General features: G+C 42.7%; 1 protein-coding gene across 4 annotated transcripts in view; it reads right to left on the bottom strand.

The window, feature by feature from the left end:
- Window positions 1–5,446: 5,446 nt before the first annotated feature.
- LOC142284729 (tapasin-related protein-like) overlaps window positions 5,447–25,925 on the bottom strand; it is a 59,995-nt gene continuing 39,516 nt past the window's right edge. The window contains exons 7-9 of one of the 4 annotated variants that reach the window (XM_075333218.1): window positions 14,987–15,003; window positions 13,444–13,481; window positions 5,447–7,133 (exon numbers count right to left, since the gene is read on the bottom strand). In XM_075333218.1, the coding sequence (XP_075189333.1) occupies window positions 13,467–13,481; window positions 14,987–15,003 (32 nt within the window). In that variant the 3' untranslated portion in view covers window positions 5,447–7,133; window positions 13,444–13,466. Of the gene's footprint in view, window positions 7,496–7,851; window positions 8,012–13,443; window positions 13,482–14,986; window positions 15,004–25,925 lie in introns of those variants that run through there. The other 3 variants (XM_075333217.1, XM_075333219.1, XM_075333220.1) reach the window with 3 other exon arrangements.

The following is a 25,925-nucleotide window of genomic DNA, read 5'->3' as shown; positions in this document are numbered from 1 at the left end:
GAGTCGATCCAAGCAGCTAAGGACCGTATGAAGACGGTGTCCAATCGGTTTCGTCGCCCGGCTCCTGTCTTTTCTCCAGGGGAATTTGTGTGGCTCTCTGCAAAACACGTGAAACTTAGAGTGAGCTCTGTCAAATTTGCTCCTCGCTTCCTGGGTCCTTATGAGGTTCTTCGATAGGTAAATCCTGTAGTCTACCAATTGAAGTTACCCGTCCATCTTAGGATTCATGACAAATTCCATGTTTCACTGCTAAAGCCGGCTATTTTACCTCACGCTCGTGAAATGCACTCTCCTGCCTCTGATTCCTCTCGCTCTAGCTATGAGGTACGAGCCATAGTTGGTTCTAAGATGGTTAGAGGGCGCAGATTCTTCTTGATAGATTGGGAGGGCTACGGCCCGGAACATCGCTCTTGGGAGCCTGAGGAGGCTGTCCATGCTCCCGACTTAGTTGCCGATTACCTGCGTCGCCGGGAGGGGGGCCCTTGAGGGGGAGGTACTGTTACGGTTGCTGTGGCACTGGAGACTATGTTCGGATTTCTTGCTACTGCACATGTGCGAGCACTGGAGACTATGTTTGGATTTCTTGCTACTGCACATGTGCAAGCGCTGGAGACTAACTCCTATCTTGGAGCCATTGCACATGTGTGGGTGACATCATCGCTGACACGAGGTCACATGTCTCTGACACCTTCTAAGCTGATTGGCCGCTGGTCATGTGCTTGTGACACGTGGTCACATGTCTCTGACACCTTCTATGCCGATTGGTCGCTGGACATGTGCTTGTGACGCTTTGCTCGGTGATAGGCCAGCGTGACGTCATTGCTGTCATTCTAGCAGCGGATTGGCTCTGGTGTCCTCCATCTTGGATGAGGCACAGAGTCTATATAAGACCCTGACGCATGCCGCCCGGCGCTCAGTCCTCTTGGTTCATGCATGAGAGAAGACGCTCTGTGCACGTTCCTCTAGGCATCTGTTAGGTGAGCGCTACCGGCAGGGTAGCGTTCTTATACCTTACAGCTTCGGCTGCGGTCCGTATCCTTACCTCTTAGTGTAGCGGACATAGGCAGGTGCCTGAGGCACATGGTCCGGCATGGCCTTGTGATTCTACTCGTAGGTGGATGTTGCTGCTAGGGTAACGTTCCTTATTCTGCGTCTGGCAGTTGTTCGTATCCTCGCACACTAGGGGAGCGAACATAGGTAGGAGCTTTGTGCGGCTTATGCTGCTGTCCGTCTCTTTTGCACCACTAGTAGAGCGGACCTAGGCAGGTGCCATATCCAGTGGCTCGTGTCCTCGCACACTAGTGGAGCGAACACAGGTAGGAGCTTTGTGCGGCTTACGCTGCTGTCCGTCTCCTGGTACCGCTAGAGGAACGGACCTAGGTAGGTGCCATTTCACACTCACTGCTTTTGTCTCTGTGACCATTAACAGAGACCACACCACACACCCTCCAAGTATGGAAGGAATTGCTTTATTTTCTAATTATATTCCTCTGTGAGTTTAACAGAGGTATTGCACTCTGCACTTGTGCTATTACTATTTACAGTGGCACACTTATATACCCCTTATCCTCTGCCATAGTCTGCAGCAGAATCTTTGCACGGTGGACCCTGACTGTCTGATATTCCTTTGGGTTTTATTATCAGACAGCCCCCCGTAACAGGTGTTGGTACTGTTTCTCACTCATAAGGCAGGTGGCGCGAGCCTTTTACAGGTGCCGCTGCTCTGGTAGCGACTCCGGGCTCTAGTGTGCTGCTTTGCCCCGGGCGTTGTGTGGCCAGAAGACATGCAGTCTCCTGCCCTCCTGATTAAGCTGCTGGGCCTTCAGTACCCAGAGAACCAAGGACTCCGGCGTCCTGTCCCTAGTGCTCTGCTCTGGGGCAAGCTCTGTTCCTGCTCCGCTCCCCATGCTCTTTCTCCAGAGACTGCTTGATTCTGCTCTGCTCTCCTCTTCCCTGTTTCTGACCCCTCCCCCAGGCCAGAATGTATAGGGAAGCTCCCCTTAAACTGGGTTCTTCAGCTCCCCCTTCTGGTCTGGAGTCAGGAAAGTGTTGACTGCTGGTGTTACCTAGGGAGACTCTCTTCTTGCTTCCAGGCATGACATTACCCCCTGTGAAGAGGGCAACGCTACTGTGGCAACCGGACCACCGGTGTCACACATGACAATACCTTATAAGCTGCAGAGTATTAACACAGCAAAAAAGGCAACAGAAACTAATGCATTAACAGTATTCCGCAGCCCAACTTGCTAAAGGTGGAGGCAACACAGATGCACAATGCACAAAGATAAGGCTTTTATAGGGCACTGGTCACACACATGTTGGTGCACAGTGTCTGGCTTACAACCTATTAGTGATGCCCATACTATCAGATAAGGCAGGCTTGCACAGTACTCTGTAAGTGCACCCCAGTGGGACAGACACCATATTATCCAAGACTGAAATGGGTTTGGCTGCATTATGCATAAAAATAATATAAAGTACAAATATATTTATAATAAATATATATCGAGTGGGAGAAGAGAATTGGGTTGACAATTCAACACAATGGGCAGCACTTTGAGCACATCCTTTAGTGGGTAACTGTCGTTGTTCCATGTCACAAATGTGTCAATAACGTGATAATGAATAAAGCTACATTAAAAATGAGCACACCATTGTTTTTCTTGTGCAATTCTCTATGTGTTTGATGTATCACATGACCCCCTTCCCATTGAAAATATTAGTTAAATTCAAAATGGTAGCTTTGCAGATGGCCGAGATGGGCGTCACCTGGCCTCAAATGTTTGGCCCCTCCCATGTACTAATATGCCACAAATGGTAAGGGGATATCTGCAACCACTTCGATTTTATGAGGGTGGATCCACACTTATGTCTGACCCTGTATATTATGGGGCACAGTATTGTGGAGCACTGTGTCTGCTGTCCTTGGTGACACTTCAGACATGTTAAGATCACTTTGCAGTCCCCAACAAAATGGCTCCGCACTGTGATCCTAAATGTCATCCTCCCTTATCCTTTTGGAAACACTGAGATAGGGAGGTCGGAGGCGTGACATCACACACAGGAGAGCAGATTCTTCCCACTTTTACTGTAGTTGTATTCCAGGCTAGTTGTACACTTGGTTTTCAGCAGCTGCTCCCCTGAGTGTTTAAAATTGAAACATATCAAACTTTTAAAATATTTTTTTCATATTTTGCTCCATTAAAAACAAAAATTATATTTAAACAAGACATTAAAAGATTAATAATTTATATTTTTCAGTTATAAAAAAAAAAAAAATGATGGCTCCTTCCCTTTAATAAACCTGAATATTTAATTGTATGGTTTTGTCTTTCTTAGGAGAATATTTATTTGAGCACAATTATTGGGAAGCTAACAGTGTGCAAAATTATGCAACTTAATGAAAAATGTAAACTTCCCATCTTAACTGTTTATCTTTATCTGTTCACGTGAACTCAGCAGCAAATATACTGTCTGCTGCCTGATCTGCGCACAGCATGTATCATGCACTGACTGTATGATCTCTGCCAGGTATCTTTGACTCTGAACCGCCATGGCGTTTCAGAGAAAATCATACTTTAATAGCTGCATGGGGACTGAGCCACATGGCAAACTAGTTGGACAGGCGAGTCGTAGTACATGGAATCTAGGGGTACGGGCGGTGAGAAGACATCAGGCACCCACCAGTCCGTCTAATTTGCCGGGTGGCTTGGATACTGTCTGGTTACTAAAATATGATTTTCTCTGAAACATAACAGCGTTTCAGAGTCAAACATACCTGTCTGAGATCATCCAACCTGTGCCCGATGCATGGTTTGGGAAGCATATATCAGCTATCTGGTTCTCTTTAAAATGAGAATAATAACCAAAAACCTCAATGTACACAAATACATTTCTGACATTTCAAAAAAAAAGGTATGTGACTTATATAACCACTCTTCTGGTCAATAACAGTCATAAGCCTTCCATGCATAGACTGTCAGTTTCTTAATTTGTTGCCGATCAACTTTTTGGGCAGCACCAACCTCAGCCTCCCAGTGATCAGAGAAGTGATTGTTTTACTTCACCAGAAATTTCCCATTAAAAAAGGGCCCTCTAATTCTTGATATGGCTTACGTTCGTTAAGGAAGGGGCCATGGCAATATTATCTCATCTTTAAGGCCTTTACTGGCTAGTGAAGAAGTGGAGAACATTGTCCTGCATAAAAATTGTGGTTTTCTTGAAAGGTGCAGACTTTTTCCATACCTCTACTTGAAGAATCTGACTTCTAAAAACTGGCAGTAGGTTTGGGATTTTAATTTTTGAATCCATCCTCAACCTGAAAATGTCCAACTAGTTCATTTTTATTAATATCAACCAATAGTAGTACCCACCTCCACCTTATTTACATCTGAGTCGAAATGGAGGTCTATGGCCATTACTGATCCATAGACCAATACATCTGGTCGCTCAAGAGCCACTTTCATCATATCAATCCATAAAACCTTTGAAAAATCTGTCTTCAGATCATTTTTGGCCCAGCCTTTACGTTTCCACTCTTGTATCTTGTAAAGTGGTGGTCAGGTTTCAGCGTTCCTTACCTTGGCCATATATCTGTGCACTTTGTATTTCTGGGCTCTCTAGGGAGGTTGCAGGTCTTGAATATAACAGCACTGGAGGATAATGAGTTCCTGGTTGCTTCACGTTTGATTCTTCTCAAATCTTTGGCAGGTAAAGTGCATCTTTTATCAGAACTCTGTTGAGTATACAAAACGATTGATGGTTCTGTGATCGTACCAATATGTTAGCAATTTAAAGAGTGCTCCATCCCTCTGTAAGACTTGGAACAATTTTTGACTTTTCAGAGTCAGTTAAATCTTTTTTTTTTGGCCCATTTTCCTAGGGGAAAACAAGTTGTATCCTTAGGCCGCACCCTCCCTCATTACACAAATACACATCACCTGATCTGCTTCATCTAATAAGCATTCAAGTTTATACTGCTTGGCATTGGAAACTGCATACAAAGTGATACGGTCAACATACTAATTTGCCTAATATTTCTCCACACAGTGTATTTCCTAACTGCAGCTACTACAAGAGGGAGGTTACTTTGCAGATAAGTATCAGAGAAAAATAACTCTTACAATTAACTTTGAATTTAGTTTTATAAAACACAGTTATGAAAAATAATGGACATTCTCCTTACCGTCCTTATTATTCTTCCTATGTGTTCAAGTAAAAAAAGATTAAAAACAAAATTAAAGATTTTTACCCTGGCATATTTAAATGCTACTGTTTATATAGGACATTGTGAGGAGTTGGCTGCGGACTAAAGACTAATGGATCAATGGACATAGCGCGCAGTCCACGGCTCTAAGGGATGCAGACTTTTTCCAACAAAGAGCGCTGGTGACGTTGATCTCATTGTTATTCTCATTGTGGTGTTTTATTAGATATTTTCTTGCTTGTCAGTGCAAGGTACACAGAAGGACAGGCACAAGATTGGTAATTAGATTAAAGCAATCATTTTAGTACTTTAGTTAGTGTCCCAAGCGCCTCAATTAAACCACTGTTCTCCCAGCCACTAGTCCCATTCTGTGGAAGAGGATTGTAGATCCAGTGGAGCCATCTCCACAGTGGTCTCACATGCAGTCCTGGGTGAGCGACTCAGTGTCAGGAAAAAACCTCTCCCAGTGCACAGCTAGCTTTTTTTTTTTGGGGGGGGAAGGAGTGTTTTCCCGAGGCCAGGCTCGATCCCTTGGGGTGGCTTGGGATACTAAAGACACCAACGAGAGGATGGGGGGTTGTTCCTGGCTGGATACACACTCTACAGTCATGATTAGGTCTTCTGGAGGAGCATAGCCTGTGAATGCAGATTATGCCGGCGATAGACACAAAAACTGTGGGCCAACCAAAATTTCGGAGACAGTGGATATCACCTGGTACGGAGTAGTGGAACTACAGGTCCCAATTTGGAATCTTGTGGACTGGGGGCATTTCATTTTAGCCATCTACCTGGAGTTGCTGTAAGACGGTGGAAGGGAGAAATAAAAATAAGTGCATTGTTAATCTGCATAGGTGATTAATATAACCCAAAACCTCATAGCTTCACAGACACATATAACAGATGTCATTGTATGGTTGTAGTTTCAAAGCTATGTGGTCAATTTGATAATGTTTCTGGGAGTTTGTATCCATTTTTGGGGTCAATTAGGAATTCAGATAATTTCTCTTCATTACTCTCATAGTATTTGGGTGGAATGTTTTTCCTGTGGACATCTTGCTGGAAATGCAAATCTTATTGACACTTTTGTCTGAAAAAAGTATGGAAACTACCTCTTCTCCAAAAGGAAGGAAGTCGTCTCTCTCGAATGCCACCGATAGGTTAATATAAAGAGGTTTGTTTGATATTCCTTATATTTCATGGCTCTTTAATGGATCATACAATGACTTTTGGGGCAGTTACTTACATTACATGTAATCAAGTACATTTCTAAATTTACTGCTATGCTCAATTTCTTTTTGATTATTTATTTTATCTCTCTTTCTTGTTGAATTAGAAGTTTCATACTCACTCCCAATATGCACTAGTACGTACCATTAATAGGTTTCCAGGTTCTAGACAAATTTCTGCAGTCATGCTATATGAGTGTAGATGACCTCATCGTGACATGCACAATGTGCACACTGTCACAATTCCTCTGTATTGATAGCGGAAGTGGGAGGTCAGATACCTGCAGTCATACACTGACACTATGTTCATCCGCTGCTCTCGATAGAACAGTGAGCACCCACTCACGCTGGGAATATAAGAGAAACGTGACAGTGTGGACATTGCACACTGTTACGATTCAGCAAACTGCAGTCACATAGAAATTTGTGAAGAGCATGAAAAAAAACTTTAATACATGCAAATGTACTATAACACATAAAAAGTCCCTTACACGTCAACTCACATCTATTTATACAATAAAAGTTCGATTCAAAGAGCAATAATTGATGTGGGTTTCTAAAGATTTGTTCTTGGTAAAACGATCTCCCGTTGTAGTGCTTCATATTTCAGTGCTTGTCTTCACAGATCTGCTGTAATATCCATATCGGTCAGAGTCTCTGTGGGTTCATGGATGACCTTTTACAACACATTGCAGGTTACACTTTAACAGAAAGGTCAATAATACATTAGAATTTTTTTTTTTTAAAAAAAACAAGAATACGTTGCGATTATATCAGGAAATTCTACAACTTTACATTCTAGAAAACAAAAATTCAGTGGTATTACAATGCGCAATGTAAAAATTGTCTTCTTTTTTTTTTTAAGCACAGACTTCTTTCTTCCATACATATTTTTTGGGAATGGTGAGGGACTCTGCCGCTTTTTTTGTGACTGTAAAATATAACTTATTAAAATTCAACTAGGGCAGGCGCATTTCGCTCCATTTATCCTCTACAGCTTTCTGCTTTTTCAGAAAAGATATCAGTTAGTTGTTCATCTTGCTTGTTTCCTCATTGAGGATATCTTTGAAAGTGAAAGATAATAAGGAAATAAGAAATTAATTATTTTATACCACTTTATGACAATTGTAAAAATCAACAAGAAAAAAAACAGTCAAAACCTTAAGTATTAATTTTTCCCCTCTATTACACTGTGTACACAATCAGTTTATACAGTCATGACCGAAAGTTTTGAAATTGTTAGAGAAAATTAAATATTTCTCCCAGAAAATTATCGCAATTACACACTTTTTGTTATACATGTTTATTTTCTTTGTGTGCATTGGAACAACACAAAAAAAAGACAAAAAAAAGGCAAATTTGACATAATGTCACACAAAACCCCTACAATGGGCCAAACAAAATTATTTGCACCTTTCCAAAATTGTGAGTAAACAACTTTGTTTCAAGCATGTGATACTCATTCAAACTCACCTGTGGCAAGCAACAGCTATGGGCAATATGAAAATCACTCCTGAAAACAAGGTGAAAAGGGAAGAAGCTGACTCAGTCTTTGAATTGTTTGTCTGAGTGTGCCACACTAAGCATGGAGAACAGAAAGAGGAAAAGAGAACTGCATGAGGACCTAACAACCAAAATTGTTGAAAAATATCAACAATCTCAAGGTTACAAGTCCATCTCCAGAGATATTAATGATCTCTTTACTGCAGTGTTCAATATAATCAAAAGTTTACAACCCATGGAACTGTAGCTAATCTTCCTGGACATGGACGGTAGAGGAAAAACTGATGAAAAGTTGCAACGTAGGATAGTCCAAATGGTGGATTAGTAGCCCTGATCAAGGTTCAGAGAAATTCAAGCTGTCCTTAAGACTCAGGGTGCATCAGTATCAGCGAGAACGGTCGACATTTGAATTAAATGAAACGCTAAGGCAGGAGACCCAGAAGGACCCCACTGCTAATACAGAGACATTAATAAAACTAGACTGTAGTTTGCCAAAATGTACATGAACAAGCCAAAATCCTTCTGGAAAAAATCGTTTTGGACAGATGAGCCCAAGATAGAGCTTTTTAGTAAAGCACATTATTATGTTCTTTACAAAAATGTAATGAGGCCTACAAAGAAAAGAACACAGTACCTACAGTAAAATATGGTGGAGGTGGAGTGCCTCTGGCACTGAGTGCCTTGACTGTGTGCAAGTGATCATGAAATCTGAAGATTACCAAAGGGTTTTAAATTGCAATGTTCTGTCCAGTGTCAGAAAGCTGGGTTTGTGTCCCAGCTCATGGGTCTTCCAGCAGGACAATTACCCCAAATATATTTCAAGGAACCCCTCAAATTCATAGAAACAAAGCGCTGGAGAGTCCTGAAGTGGCCAGCAATGAATTCAGATATAAGTCCCATAAAATGCCTGTGAAGAGATCTTAAAATTGCTGTTGGGGGGCAAGGCGCCCACCAAATATGAGAGACCTGGAGCAGTTTGCAAAAGAAGAGTCCAAAATTCCAGGTGCAAGGTGTAAGAAGCTTGTTGATGGTTATAGGAAATTAACATATATTGTGGCAATACGTTTTTCAGGAGAAGTACTACAATTTCTGTAATGCTTTCAAGGGTGCCAACACATGTATATATACACACACACATATATATATATATATATATATATATATATATATATATATATATATATATATATATATATATTATAATAATAATGTATATGTGTATAGTGTGTATATGTTTGTATGCTATATATATATATATATATATATATATATATATATATATATATATATATATAATGTGTGTGTGTGTGTGTGTGTATATATATATATATAATACAGTCATATGAAAAAGTTTGGGCACCCCTATTAATGTTAAGCTTTTTTCTTTATAACAATTTGGGTTTTTGCAACAGCTATTTCAGTTTCATATATCTAATAACTGATGGACTGAGTAATATTTCTGGATTGAAATGAGGTTTATTGTACTAACAGAAAATGTGCAATCCGCATTTAAACAAAATTTGACCGGTGCAAAAGTATGGGCACCTCAACATAAAAGTGACATTAATATTTTGTAGATCCTCCTTTTGCAAAAATAACAGCCTCTAGTCGCTTCCTGTAGCTTTTAATGAGTTGCTGGATCCTGGATGAAGGTATATTTGACCATTTCTGTTTACAAAACAATTCCAGTTCAGTTAAGTTTGATGGTCGCCGAGCATGGACATCCGCTTCAAATCATCCCACAGATGTTCAATGATATTCAGGTCTGGGAACTGGGATGGCCATTCCAGAACATTGTAATTGTTCCTCTGCATGAATGCCTGAGTAGATTTGGAGCGGTGTTTTGGATCATTGTCTTGCTGAAATATCCATCCCCTGCGTAACTTCAACTTCGTCACTGATTCTTGCACATTAGTGTCAAGAATCTGCTGATACTGTGTTGAATCCATGCGTCCCTCAACTTTAACAAGATTCCCGATGCCGGCATTGGCCACACAGCCCCAAAGCATGATGGAACCTCCAAATGTTACTGTGGGTAGCAAGTGCTTTTCTTGGAATGCCGTGTTTTTTTGCCTCCATCCATAACGCCTTTTTGTATGACCAAACAACTCAATCTTTGTTTCATCAGTCTGCAGGACCTTCTTCCAAAATGTAACTGGCTTGTCCAAATGTGCTTTTGCATACCTCAGGCGACTCGGATTGTGGCGTGCTTGCAGAAACGGCTTCTTTCGCATCACTCTCCCATACAGCTTCTCCTTGTGCAACGTGCGCTGTATTGTTGACCAATGCACAGTGACACCATCTGCAGCAATATGATGCTGCAGGTCTTTGGAGGTGGTCTGTGGATTGTCCTTGACTGTTCTCACCATTCTTCTTCTCTGCCTTTCTGATATTTTTCTTGGCCTGCCACTTCTGGGCTTAACAAGAACTGTACCTGTGTTCTTCCATTTCCTTACTATGTTCCTCACAGTGGAAACTGACAGTTTAAATCTCTGAGACAACTATTTGTATCCTTCCCCTGAACAACTATGTTGAATAATCTTTGTTTTCAGATCATTTGAGAGTTGTTTTGAGGAGCCCATGATGCCACTCTTCATAGGAGATTCAAATAGGAGAACAACTTGCAAGTGGCCACCTTAAATACCTTTTCTCATGATTGGATACACCTGCCTATGAAGTTCAAAGCTCAATGAGGTTACAAAACCAATTTAGTGCTTTAGTAAGTCAGTAAAAAGTAGTTAGGAGTGTTCAAATCAAGAAATTGATAAGGGTGCCCATACTTTTGCAGTGGTCAAATTTTGTTTAAATGCGGATTGCACATTTTCTGTTAGTACAATAAACCTCATTTCAATCCAGAAATATTACTCAGTCCATCAGTTATTAGATATATGAAACTGAAATAGCTGTTGCAAAACCCCAAATTGTTATAAAGAAAAAAGGTTAACATTAATAGGGGCGCCCAAACTTTTTCATATGACTGTATATATATATACACATTATATATATATATATAATCTTTTCTTTTTAATACCAGTCATAAGTCTTCCATCCACGTAGTTTGTCAGTTTCTTAATCTGTTACTGATCAACTTTTTGGACAGCAGCAACCACAGCCTCCCAGACACTGATCAGAGAGGTGACTGTTTTCCTTTACCATAAACTTCCATTCAAGAATAGCCCAAAAGTTCTCAATAGGGTTTAGTTAGATCAGGTGACTAAGGGGCCGTGCCAATACTTTTTCATCTTTAAGACCTTTATTGGCAGCCGAGCAGTAAATATATTCACTGCATAATAACTGTGCACAGTGAATAATCCACCTCTTAAAAGGGAACCTGTAACCTCGGAAAACACAATTTCAATTATACCCACAAACTTAAATGCATTTTACTAGGATTTTATGCAATGTACCAACAAGTAGCAAATATTTGTGAAGTGTAAAAGGAAATGATACATGGTTTTTGCAATATCTTAAAAATATAAATCTGAATATTGTGATGTGCATTTGTTTTCAGCCCCTTGAGTCAATACTTTGGAGAACCACCTTAGGCTATGTCCGCACTTTGCGTCGAGGTATTTGCAATTCTAAACGCATCCTGTGGCAGAAATGGTTTTTGCCAAAGTTGATTTTGACCACAGAACCGTGATAAATACGTGTGCATATTTACCACGTTTTAGCCGCGTTTTCAGCGCTTTTTACATGCTTTTCCATTGCGTAAAGACAGATGCGTTTTGAACATAAAGACACTGCTAAATAAAGTTTAAACAGTCAAACACTATGAAAAAAGGAAAAAAAAAAAGAAAACAAATATAAGTATGTAAATCATAACGAAAATAGTTATATTTAATAAAATTATAGCGGTTTTATACTTTTTATGACTAAAATAACAATAAATTAATATTTTTCATTCATTTAATTGTCGGACTATGTATGTGTGTAAAGGGACATATCATTCCATTATTTTGATGTCAGAAACGCATGCATTTATATAGTCCAAAAGGCATGTTTTGTGCAGCTAAAAAGCATGTAAAACGCTGGAATTTTGATGTTTCTTGCTTTTTGCAACTTCTCATTGACTTCAATGTTAGCAAAACGCAGCCAAATGGCAAAAAAAATTGACATGCTGCTTTTTTGAACGCTGAGTTTTTGCCCAAAAATATGCAAGTTAAACGCTGAATTTTGAACAGCAAAGTGCTGACAAGAAATCCCCATGTCCCATAGACTTTGCCGGAAAATCAAAACGCATGCATTTTGGCATGAAAATGCTGCAGTTCAAAACGCTGCGGAAACGCAGGTAAAAATGCAAAGTGCGCACATAGCCTTATATTGCAATTATTGCTGCAAGTCTTTTGGGGTCTGTCTCTACCAGTTTTGCCCATCTCCACTGATATTGTTGCCGATTTAAAAAGTAGCTCCAGCTAGCTGGAGAACGTCTCTGAACAGTAATTTTCAAGTTTTGGCATAAATTAAAAAAATTACTGTATTTTTCACATGATACACCGGACTATAAAACACACTCCAAATTTAGAGGAGGAAATAGGACAAAACAGATTTTAAGTGTATAAATGGGAGTCTTGTAGTCTTTTGGTCCGTCTTATAAGCTGAATCTGGCTTACCGGGGGACGCAGAGGTGGTGTAGCGGGATCATAGGAAGCTGGCGGCGGCACAACTAGGGCGAACCTGTGGGTCCTGGGCTGGGAGGAGGGTGTTTTGGTGGTGCAAGGCAGGTCCCATTACAATCCTGGTGATGGACTTCAGGAAAATGGTGCTAGAGGGGCTCATGTGTAGATTGAGATCTCAGAGAGCCAAGATCTCAATACACGCATGCACCGTCTCCAACGCTATTTTCCTCAAGTCCACTGCGTCCGTCACTGGGAGATTAACGGCGCCTGCCTCGAGCTGACAGTACACCCCCTCCTACCAGTCCAGGGCCTGCAGTATTGCCCCACTTGTGCCACCATCAGCTTCCTATGACACACTCCTGCACCACCCGGTTAGCTACATTCTACTTATAAGATGCACCCCCATTTTCCCCCCAATTTTGAGGGAAAAAAAACTGTGTATTATAATCTGAAAAGTACGGTATATTGTGGTACCAAGATAGCCAAAAAAATAAATGTAAATACTTGTATACCCCAAAAAAGATAAAAGTGTTGTATTAGTGATACCTTCATTGGCTAACCATCCTACAATGCTTCTGTCTTTTTTCGGGCATAAAAACATTTAGATCAAGTCTTGGCACAAATTCTCACTGGGATTTAGATCTGAACTATGAATCATTCACAAACATCAATATGCTTTGTTCTCAATCATTCCATTATAGCTATGTTAATATGTTTAGGGTCGTTGTCCTGTGAACCTCACCCCGGTCTGAAGTGTTTTGCAGCCTCTAACAGGTTTTCCTTCAGGATTGCACTGTAGATGCATTGTGACAATAAAACCTGTCTACTAAAGCCCACATAGACATCAAAATACTATAAATATTTGCATATTCAGTTCCAAGACACTTACTTTAAGTATGTTTTCACTGCTCCTTAATAGGGTTTTGCCTAAACAGATACATAAAGGAAATTCTTTTTAGCTAAGACATCGTAACTCATCGTCTTGATATTAAAGCACTACAGCATTTTTTTCTTTATTTCAACGCTGATAATTGGAGTTTTTTTAGGCCTCTTTCACACGTCCTTGCATTAAACGCACGTGTGTGACGGTCTGTGGGGCAGGTCAGTATGTGTGTCTGTGTGTATGTTCTCCGTGTGCTATCTGGATAGCACACAGACAGCATGAGCTGGTATGCTTACCTGTCTCCGGTACTGCTGTTACTTCCAGATCTGCGGCCAGTGCAGTGAATATGCATGAGCTTAATGAGCAGGACCCGGAAGCAACAGCAGCGCCGGAGACAGGTAAGTATAAAAATTATTTTTTTTTTTTAAGGGACAGGTGTTTCCTCCGGTACATGTCACACTGATGTCACAGAGAGCAAATCAATGTGCAGTCTGTGTGACACCAGTGCTGCCAGCATAAAAGACATGTCGCTGTGTGGAGCATATATACACACGTGTGCTCCACATGGACACATGATCTGTTTGAAAAGATGGACATGTACGCAAATGCATTGAATTTAATGGGTCTACGTGTGTCCGTGTGAAAATGGACAGGACACGTACCGTAAACACGGACGTGTGAAGGAGGCCTTATACTAATTTTTCACTGTCTTCATCTTTTTCAAGCGTCTCTCCGGTAGGTCTCCTCTGATTGCGCCGGAGGTCACAACTCAATATATCTCTGTGAGAGCCTTGTCCTGGCACTCAGACTTCCATTGAGACCTTATGATGTAACGTCTAACTTTCGGCCTATCAGAAATGATAGTCCCAAGATGACACAACGGGACCAAAGTGGCGCTGTAGCGATCTCGTTGTGACTCCTAGGAGCGATTTTGGATCGTTGCAAAAACGTTCAAAATCGCTCCTCGTTGACATGAGGGTCCATTCTCAAATATCGCTACTGTCGCGTGGGGGCGAAATTGATCCTCGTCCCTGCGGCAGCACACATCGCTACGTGTGACGCCGCAGGAATGAGGAACCTCTCCTTACCTGCCACACGCCAGCAATGAGGAAAGAAGGAGGTGGGCGGGATGTTCGTCCCGCTCATCTCCGCCCCTCCTCTTTGATTGGCTGGCCGCTTAGTGACGTCGCGGTGACGTCGCTGTGATGCCGAACGTCCCTCCCCCTTGAGGGAGGGATTCTTCGGCAGTCACAGCGACGCCGCCGACCAGGTAAGTGCGTGTGACGCTGCCGTAGTGATAATCTTAGCTGCGGCAGTGATCACCAAATATCGGCATAACGATAGGGGCGGGTGCTATCATGCTCGCCATCGCTAGCATCGGCTAGTTATGTTGCAGCGTGTAAAGCCCGCTTTACATTTAATATGCTACTCCAGGGCTGAAAAATAAAAGAAACGCTAAAGTGGTGCTTAAACATGTAATAGACATGAAGTTTTGGCAAAAAGTATTTAATTTAAAACTATAAGAAATGTAATAAACATATGGGCCTACCTTGCTTGCATTTCTCGCTGAAAAAAACCCCAAAAACAACAACATATATTAAAATTGACTTTGTTTTGGACAATAAAGTCTTCTAATTAGTAGTCTAAAGCTAAGTGCACACAACGTCTTTTTTAGGTGGATTCCACCAGGAATCTTTCTAAAAAAAGCATCAAAAATGTTCCCCATAAAATTAAGAGAATACACAGCAAAGTCAAAACGACATTTGTCAAGACTACTGCCCTTCGCCCTCATGGCTGGTTATCAGCTTCTTTGCCAAATTCTGACTGATGACAACACATTCTGGTCTAAACAGTGCTTGGAGTTTATCAGAATTACTGCTTTTGTTTGTCTACCTGCTTTATGAGGATTGACCAAACGTTCTCAACGGAACTGAGATCTTGGAGTTTCCTGGCCAGGAATACAAAATGTCAATATTTTGTTCACTGAGACATGAAGTTATCACTTTTTATTTGTGACATGATCTCCATCATGCTGAAAAATTGGGAGAAGTTGTTCTTGGAAGATGCTTAGATCCAATTTTTATTCCTTGTAGTGCTCTTAGGTACAATTATGTGTGAACCTCTTTCATGGATGAAAAGCCCCCATTCATGAATGGTTTCAGGGTGCCATACAGTTGGCAGGACACAGGACTCATGGTACTGTAGCACTTACCGTATTTTTCGAACTATAAGACGCACTTCCCCCCCCCAAATGTTGGGGAAAAGTAGGTGGTGCGTCTTATAGTCTGAATGTCTGCTACGGGGAATGAGGGTGCTGTGGTGGAGCGGGTCATCGACGGCATGAGCAGGCTGTAGCAGCGCCTACCGTGACGACGTGGGCCCGCTCATTAGCTTCTTTTCATATGCACTGCATCCTCCTGCCCAGCATCTCTCAGCTTTGAAGCTAGCGTAGACAGGTGGGCGTGATGATGGGCGGGGGATGCATACGTAATTAACAGCCGGCCCGTGTGATCATCCCTGGCAACTACAGCCTGGAGTGATCATGTGTGGCTATATTGACTGCCCCCCCGCACATCATCATCAGCGCAGGGGGCAGTGAATAAGTACGGCATACTCACTGGCCACCGATCCCTACAGCATCACCAGATATCCTCCTGTCTGCCGGCCCACTGATGTGTGTGGAGAGCAGTGCACACAGCGATGATGTCATTGCTGTGCACATGGCTCCACATAGGTCAGCGGCGCTGCTGCTGGCACAAACAGGAAGACGAGCGATGCTGCAGAGCGAGGAAAGGTGAGTATAAACATTTATTTTTTTGTGTGCCATAGGATGCGGGCCATATACCAGGATGGGGGTATATAGCAGAATAGGGGCACATATCAGAATATCAGGATGTAGGCATATACCTGGATGGGGGCATATACGGTACCTGGATGTGGGCACATAGCAGGATGGTGGACATATATACAAGGATGGGAATCATATACAAGGCAGGAGGATCATTACCAGGATGGGATACCTTAGTAAAGAATTTGGAGACATTACCCCCATAGCAGTGTCAGCAGCAGATCCTCGCCCCATAACAGTGTGTCATGACTAGAGTTGAGCGCGGTTCGAGGTTCTCCAGTTCTAGGCTCGAGTGATTTTGGGGGCTGTTCGAGATCGAACTAGAACTCGATCTTTTTGCAAAAGCTCGATAGTTCTAGATACGTTCGAGAACGGTTCTAGCAGCAAAAAGCAGGGCTTTTTACAGCTACAGTGTGCAGGAGCCATCGCTGGCAGCCTGCCAGAAGCTGGTAACCAAGATAAACATAGGGTATCCAAGCAAAGCGCTTTGGTTAGTGACCCGATGTTTATCCTAGTTACGTGCAGGAAGCCCACACTTCCCCGCTCAGCTCACTCCGCCCCCTCCTGCCCGCGGCATGTACACACGTGCACACACACACACACACACACACACACACACACACACACACACACACACACACTCTGCACACATGGTCCTGCTCGGCTTACCTGCGGTGATGAAGTCCCGCCATCCCGACCTCAGCGCTGTCACTGTCCTCCATGGCCGCCGCTTGTCACATCACCTTCTCTCGCTTCCGACCCGAGACTGACTAGCGGTGACGTCACGGGCCTCTCGCGATACTTGGTGTGAAGGCGCCGGTCATTGAACTCAGTGACAGGGGCTGTCAGTGTGCTGGAGATCAGCGCAGGTAATGTACCTCGCTGACAGCAGCACTTGTCATGCCCTGCAGTGACCTGGGCTGACCCATTGATGTTAGCTCAGGTCACTGCACTGCTCTCCCAGCCAATGGGGAACATCCTGCTCTTCATTGACTGGGACAGTGAGGATCGTCATGGCAACCCCTTGGATTACACCAGACCTGGATTTGTTTTTCATTCTAATAAATTGGTTAAAGAGGGAATGTTTTGGGGAGTGTTTTTTCAAATAAAAATGTGTTTGTCGTCTATTTTTTATATTACTGACTGGGTTGGTGATGTCGGGTATCTGATAGACGCCTGACCTCACCAACCCCAGGGCTTGATGCCAGGTGACATTACACATCTGGTATTAACCCCATATATTACCCCGTTTGCCACCGCACCAGGGCGCGGGATGAGCTGGGGCGAAGCACCAGGATTGGCGCATCTAATGGATGCGCCACTTCTGGGGCGGCTGCGGCCTGCCATTTTTAGGCTGGGGAGAGTCCAATAACCATGGACCTCCCTAGTCTGAGAATATCAGGCCCCAGCTGTCTGCTTTACCTTGGCTGGTGATCCAATTTTGGGGGACCCCTACGTGTTTTTTTTTTAAATTATTTATTTAATTTAAAATAACAGCGTGGGGTGCCCTCAGTTTTGGATTACCAGCCAAGGTGAGGTTGCCAGCTGTGGTCTGCAGGCTGCAGCCGTCTGCTTTACTCTAGCTGGCTACAAAACTAGGGGGAACCCTACGTCATTTTTTTTTTTCATTTTTTTGGCTAAATACAAAGCTAAGCACCCCTTAGTGCCACATGAAAGGCACCAAAGGGTGCTCCACTTTTTCTCCACTTTTTCTACACTTTTTTCTCCACTTTTTTCTCCACTTTTTTCTCCACTTTTTTCTCCACTTTTTTCTCCACTTTTTCTACATTTTTTCTCCACTTTTTCTACATTTTTTTCTCCATTTTTTCTCCACTTTTTTCTCCACTTTTTCTCCACTTTTTCTCCACTTTTTTCTACACTTTTTCTACATTTTTTTCTCCACTTTTTCTACATTTTTTTCTCCACTTTTTCTCCACTTTTTTCTACATTTTTTCTCCACTTTTTCTCCACTTTTTCTCCACTTTTTCTCCACTTTTTCTCCATTTTTTTCTCCACTTTTTCTCCATTTTTTCTCCACTTTTTCTCCACCTTTTCTCCACTTTTTCTCCACTTTTTCTCCACTTTTTCTCCATTTTTTTCTCCACTTTTTCTCCACTTTTTCTCCACTTTTTCTCCACTTATTCTCCGTTCTTTTTCTATGGTCGGTCTACCCATTAGCTCTGCCATGCATAGTGTAGCTCTACACCTAGTGCACATGTTACTTTATGATTGACATCTCTTTCGTACCAGAGCTGTCCAAGCCTACTCTGACCCCATATTTGTCATTACTATATTGTCCTTGTACTGTATTATGACATTTGTATCATGTGTTTCATTTCTTGCTGTGTTGCAATTTTTTTGCTGCATCCCAATTGTACCTCTACATTGTTCGAGTTTATGTTATTGTTCTCTCACTCTTATGTGATACTGATTATTGTCATTTTTCATAATTACATGCAGATAAGTCCAATCTGACGAAGGCTCAGGCTGAAACGTCATTTGTAATTTGTTTTGGACAAAAACATATATGCTTATGAAAAGATTTTTTTTCTTAATACGGACCAATAAAGAGTGATTTTGCATTACTATACGTTGTGACTTACTGACTTAGTCTGGGAGATTTAGAGTGCCGAGGTTACTCACTAATTTTATCTATTATTACCTCTGAGCACCTATATACCAGTGAGCAGAGCTTCCTCTACAGTAGTTCTCCTGATTAGGCATGCCCTTACCTCATGAGCAGGGCATTGCAGCTTTGGTAGCAACCATTACGACATGGACTCTGCTGCTGTGGACCCGAGAAGAGTGAGTGCAGATTCATTACACCCACACTCCTCACATGAAGGGTCCGCACTCCTAGAAAATGGGGGATACGTTCCCTGAGTGTCTCCCCCCCATATTCTAGACGGTCCAGAGTCGTCGTGGGACCCCTTTATTTTTTTTCTTACAATATATTGGTGAAAGAGGAAATGTTTTGGGGACTGTTTTTTCAAATAAATTTCTTTTGTCGATTTTTTTTTTGTTAGTACTGACAGTTTATGATGTTGGGTATCTAATAGATGCCATGACATCACAAACTGCTGGGCTTGATCTCAGGTTACTTTACAGCTAGTATCAACCCCATTTATTACCCCGTTTGCCACTGGACCAGGGCACGGGATGAGCTGGGGTGAAGCGCCAGGATTGGCGCATCTAGTGGATGCGCCACATCTGGGGTGCCTGCGGCCTGCTATTTTTAGGCTGTGAAGGCCCAATAACTATGGACCTTCCCACCCTGAGAATACCAGACCACAGCTGTCCACTTTACCTTGGCTGGTGATCCAATTTGTGGGGGACCCTACTTTTATTGTGTAATTATTAATATTTATAAAATAATTATAAAAAAGAGCCTGAAGGGACCTCCACATTGGATCCCCAACCACGGTAAAGCTGCCAGCTGTGGTTTTCAGGCTACAGCCGTCTGCTTTACCCTAGCTGGCTATCAAAAATGGGGGGACCCAACGTCATTTTTTTTTTTAACTATTTTTTAAATAGAAAAAATTAATGGGCTTCCCTGTATTTTGATTGCCAACCAAGGTAACGGCAGGCAGATGGGGGTGGCAACCCATAGCTGTCTGCTTTATCTGCGCTGAGAATCAAAAATACCGCGCAGCGCTACGTCATTTTTTTAAAGATTTATTTTTACAGCACTGTGATGTCCAGCAATCAAAATACAGGGAAGCCCATTTTATTTTTAGTAATTTAAATAAATAATTAAAAAAAATATACATGGGCTCCTGCTGCATTTTTTGTATTGCTAGCTAAGGGTAATCCATGCAGCTACTGGCTGCTAACCCCCACTGCTTGGTGTTACCTTCACTGGCAATGGAAATTCCAGGGAAGCATTTTTTATTTTTTTGCCAAAAAAACTACAAAAAAAGGACGTGAGCTTCGCCATATTTTTGTATGCTAGCCAGGTATAGCAGGCAGGTGCTGGAAGAGTTGGATACAGCGCCAGAAGATGGCGCTTCTATGAAAATGCCATTTTCTGAGGCGGCTGCAGACTGCAATTCGCAGCAGTGGGGCCCAGAAAGCTCAGGCCAACCTGTGCTGCGGATTCCAATCCCCTGCTGCCTAGTTGTACCTGACTGGACACAAAAATGGGGCGAAGCCTACGTCATTTGTTTTCTAATTATTTCATGAAATTCATGAAATAATAAAAAAAGGGCTTCCCTTTATTTTTGGTTCCCAGCCGGGTACAAATAGGCAACTGGGGGTTGGGGGCAGCCGTACCTGCCTGCTGTACCTGGCTAGCATACAAAAATATGGCGAAGCCCACATAATTTTTTCAGGGGGCAAAAAACTTCTGCATACAGTCCTGGATGGAGTATGCTGAGCCTTGTAGTTCTGCAGCTGCTGTCTGTCTGTATGGAGAAGAGCAGACAGCAGCTGCAGAACTACAAGGCTCAGCATACTCCATCCAGGACTGTATGCAGCATTTTTTTGCCCACCAAAAAAATGACGTGGGCTTCGCCATATTTTTGTATGCTAGCCAGGTACAGCAGGCAGCCACGGGCTGCCTCCAACCCCCAGTTGCCTATTTGTACCCGGCTGGGAACCAAAAATATAGGGAAGCCTGTTTTTTTTTAATTATTTCACTTATTTCATGAAATAATTAAAAAACAAATGACGTGGGCTTCGCCCCATTTTTGTGTCCAGCCGGGTACACCTAGGCAGCTGGGGATTGGAATCCGCAGCACAGGTTAGCCCAAGGTTTCTGGGCGCCTCTGCTGCGGATTTCAGTCCGCAGCCGTCCCAGAAAATGGCGCTCTCATAGAAGCGCCATCATCTGGCGCTGTATCCAACTCTTCCAACAGCCCTGGAGCCGGGTGGCTTGTTGGGTAATCATGAGTTAATACTGGCTTTGTTTTACTAGCCAGTATTAAGCCAGAGATTCTTAATGTCAGGCACGTTTGACCCGGCCATTAAGAATCTCCAATAAAGGGTTAAAAAAAAACACCACACAGAGAAAAAATACTTTAATAGAAATAAATACACAGACACATTAGAGACTCCATCTTTATTACCCCGTCAGCCCTTCACGATCCTGCTCTTCTGTCTTCTTTCTTTCTAGTGTAGTAGTAGTGACGATTGTAGTGAGGATGAGGTTCCCCAGCTCATCACTTGGGGCTGGGGAACCTCATCCTCACTACAATCCTCACTAGTGTAGTAGTAGTGACGATTGTAGTGAGGATGAGGTTCACCAGCTCATCACTTGGGGCTGGGGAACCTCATCCTCACTACAATCCTCACTAGTGTAGTAGTAGTGACGATTGTAGTGAGGATGAGGTTCCCCAGCTCATCACTTGATGAGCTGGGGAACCTCATCCTCACTACAATCCTCACTAGTGTAGTAGTAGTGACGATTGTAGTGAGGATGAGGTTCACCAGCTCATCACTTGGGGCTGGGGAACCTCATCCTCACTACAATCCTCACTAGTGTAGTAGTAGTGACGATTGTAGTGAGGATGAGGTTCACCAGCTCATCACTTGGGGCTGGGGAACCTCATCCTCACTACAATCCTCACTACAATCGGGAAGCAGCGTGCAGCCTTCACTCCGTGAGTGATCAGTGCTGGCTGTCAGCGGTAACAGCGGTAACGCTGACAGACGCGTTACCATAGCAACGGTGCTCTCGGAGCCGCGGTTAGCAGTGACGTCACCGCTAACTGCATTGCTATGGCAACGGTGATCTCCGTTAATGACCGGCTGTGTCAGCCAGTCCCTAACGGAACGGGGAGTCGACCGTGTGCTAGAGCATGTCGCCGGTACACGGCGATACACATATGTGCACCGTGTACCGGAGAGATGCACTCGCAGGTCCTACATGACGCGTCATAGTCATGTGACCAGTCCGTAGCCAATGAGATAATAGCCACGTGACTGGTCACATGGCTATTTTTACGTCACGATAGGTCCTGCATCTCTGCTGGCAGTGCCGTCACCGGGAGGATTCAGCGATCATCGGATGGAATAGCGGCAGGAGACAGAGTGCAGAAGGGATCGCGAGGACCGGTAAGTGTTATGGCAATGTTTATTAACTGTTTGTGTACATTTATAATGCATTTTTATGTGTTTGTGATTGCCTCCCATTATAGCCTATTGGCTCGAGTTCGGTTCGTCGAACGTTCGACGAACCGAACTCGAACGGGACCCCCGTTCGGCGAACCGACCTCGAGCCGAACCGCGACCGGTTCGCTCATCTCTAGTCATGACCACATTTTTTGCGTAAACGTTTATACTCCTATTTTCTTTCTCTTTCTCTAAAACCAGGGTGCGTCTTATGGTCCAGTGCGTCTTATAGTCTGAAAAATACGGTACTTTTTTCTGTCTGAACAATAATTCTTCCAGATGTCGCAAATAGTCTGAAGGGGATGTCATCAGAGAAAATAACCAATAGCTGTACTTCCTGAAGTTATTTTGTTCAGACTGTTTAACACATCTGGAAAAAACAGAAAAACTGCACAATGTAGAGTTCTAAGATAAGATGCCCAAGAATATGTATAATATAAGTATATACTAAAATAAACATTTTAAAATGTCTTGCCTGAAATTAGAAGAAAGTTCTATAGTATTTTCCGGCATGATACAGACCATGCTGCAAGGCAAAAGTAATAACTAAGTGCAGAATAGAAAGGCAATTCCCAGCACAATCCGTACAATAATAAAATCAAAAGTTTATTCCAGGTTTTAAAATTTAAGCAGGATCCATTTTAAAGCTGACATGTCTGGAAACTGCCTTTCTACTCTGCATTGGAATCGCTGTGTTCTTCAGCTGGTACCGGCACCCGACAGAGACACAGGGTATATCACCAAATTATCAAAATATAGTCCATTGCAAGTCCAGGATTTAGTCCATCATATATGATTCCTGCCAAAGCAGGGGTCATACCCTTTATTCAATGTCGTAGTGCTGGAAGTGACGGATAGTCAAAGGAAGGTGGCCCCAAGGCTTCCCGATGTACGTTTCGATAGACGTATAAATTCTTCTTCAGGGGAAGGGATATATGATGGACTAAATCCTAGACTTGCAATGGACTATATTTTGATAATTTGGTGATATACCCTGTGTGATACCGATTGGATCTGTACATTTGTCATATACTGAAATCAGTCAGGGTCTTCTTTGACGGCTGGGTTTATATATGTTTCACTATGATTACACTTACATTGACATGGTCTTATAAGCGATAGAAATACCCTGCAGAAAAGATTCCCTGACACTGTATATTGAATTGACTATTTTTCAATACTGGGGACTCAATGTTATATATATTTGTAGTATCCAGATTGATCTAGGTATTTTAATCACCTTTTACCAACTTTTACAAGAATTGTCACCTGGTTTTCAATAAATCATGTACTTTTGCACTTTAAAAACTCGTTTCGTTCCCCTTCCCTCAATATGACTGAGTTTGTGCGACCCGCGTGGCCCTAGGACATATAGGACCCTCGGGAAATTATTGAGTATGGTCTTCTGCATTTTTGCTCAAGTACTTTGTTTTGTAGCCTGTGACTGAACAGTTTCCATGCATTTTTCTATTATGTTTATTTTGATTCTTTGTCAATCTGTTTGAAGTGCTATGAAGACTATTCATTTACAGTGAAAAACATAAAGTGGAGTTTTTTCTCTCTGTCTGAACATGAGCCTGCGTTTTTTGGTCATATATGCGTTTGTGCTCCATTGGGTTCCCACTGATGAACTTTAACAAAGGGACCTTGCTGAGAATTCAGTGAAGACCTTTTTCCATCATTTTTTGCATATTTACTTTTGTTGTACTTAATATACAGTTTATTAGACCACATGAATGAACTGCTCACTATTAGTCCTGTAGGACATCGAATATTTTTCAGACTATGGCAGTTGCTACTTTGCCGATTTTTGAGACGTCTCTTGGATGCTAATCCTGTCTGGTGTCCTGCACAAGAGTTCTTTGATGTAGTGGGTGGAGGATCGTGCGGTCCTAAGGAAATTTTGATCATCAGGAGTTGGCATATATTATTGTTTTGCTGGCTGCACCCAGTGATCTATCCTATTCTTTGGCGTCTTAGTTAGCAGGGCCTTTCTTTGCTCAAGTCTATTCCTAACCAACTGTGTATTGTTTGCTTCTTATATCATCGTCAATATATGTTGGGGGCTTTAACTATCCATTTGGGGCTGCCCTGAGGCAAGTTAGGATTCCTTCCTTCATCTCTGAGGCCAGCTAGTTTCTTAGGCGGTGATGACGTATCTAGGTAGAGTAGGCATGCTCCACCACTATTTCTAGTTGTGTTTAAATAGTCAGGGGGTTGCAGCTTGTTAGTTACCAATCACTCTTGTGCTCTTTTTTCTGGGTTTTCCAGGTTTTCCCTCTGGACTTTTTGGGATAGTGGATCTTAGTTCCTTGGTTGCCACTATCTCTGGATAAGGGATGGTATTTCCCTTTAATGGGATATCTATTGGAATGTCAGCGGTCTCTCAACCATAATACATTGCCCCCCGTTAATATATTAGCGTTACGTGGTGAGTCTGTTTATTAGCTTTCTTGCTACCTTAATAACTAAGTGGTTTAGTGAACAATCATTAAAAATTTTGTGTCGATGGCCAAAAAACTTCCCAGAACTCAATCTTATGGATTTTGTGGTCAATCTTCAAAATGTGGGTGGACAAACAAAAAACAGAAATTGTGATACACTCTAATCTCGGATCTACCTCTCTGGACCTGACATTACCTCTCTACTAACCAAAATTCCACAATGTCGGTCTGCTATTTCATCTTTCTTCTCTGCGAGAATCCTAAAGCTTAATATGGACAAAACAGAATTCATTGTCTTTCCTCCTTCTCCTCCTCCTCACTCAACTCCTTTAACAAGCCTTTCCATCAAACTTGAAGGCTGCTCACTCTCCCCAGTCTCTCAAGCTCGTTGCCTTGGAGTAACCCTCGACTCTGCTCTATCCTTCTAGCCATAAATTCAAGCCCTCTTCACTTCATGCCGACTACAACTCAAAAATATCTCCGGGATCCGTGCTTTCCTTAACCAAGAATCAGCAAAAACATTAGTGCATGCCCTCATCATCTCCCGCCTCGAGTACTGCAACCTCCTGCTCTCTGGCTTCCCTTCGAACACTCCTGCACCCCTCCAATCTATCCTAAACTCTGTGGCCTGCTTAATCAACCTCTCCCCTTGCTATTCCCCAGCCTCGCTCTCTGCCAATCCCTTCACTGGCTTCCCATCGCCCAACGACTCCAGTTCAAAACATTAACCATGACATACAAAGCCATCCACAACCTGTCTCCTCCTTACATCTGTGACCTAGTCTCCTGGTACCTACCTGCACGCAACCTTAGATCCTCACAATATCTCCTTCTCTAGTCCTCTCTTATCTCCTCTTCCCACAATCGCGTACAAGATTTCTCCCGTTCCTCTCCTATACTCTGGAACGCTCTACCTCAGCATATCAGACTCTCCCCTACCGTGGAAAGCTTCAAGAGGAACCTCAAGACCCACCTCTTCCAACAAGCCTACAACCTACAATAGCCCTCAGTCCAGTAGACCACTGCGCAACCAGCTCTGTCCTCACCTATTGTACCATCACCCATTCCCTGTAGACTGTGAGCCC

Source organism: Anomaloglossus baeobatrachus, chromosome 2, assembly GCF_048569485.1.
Source record: "Anomaloglossus baeobatrachus isolate aAnoBae1 chromosome 2, aAnoBae1.hap1, whole genome shotgun sequence".
In the NCBI taxonomy this organism is placed as follows: Eukaryota; Metazoa; Chordata; class Amphibia; order Anura; family Aromobatidae; genus Anomaloglossus; species Anomaloglossus baeobatrachus.
The sequence above is the reverse complement of the archived record's forward strand: the minus strand, read 5'-3'. Positions and strand labels throughout refer to the sequence as shown.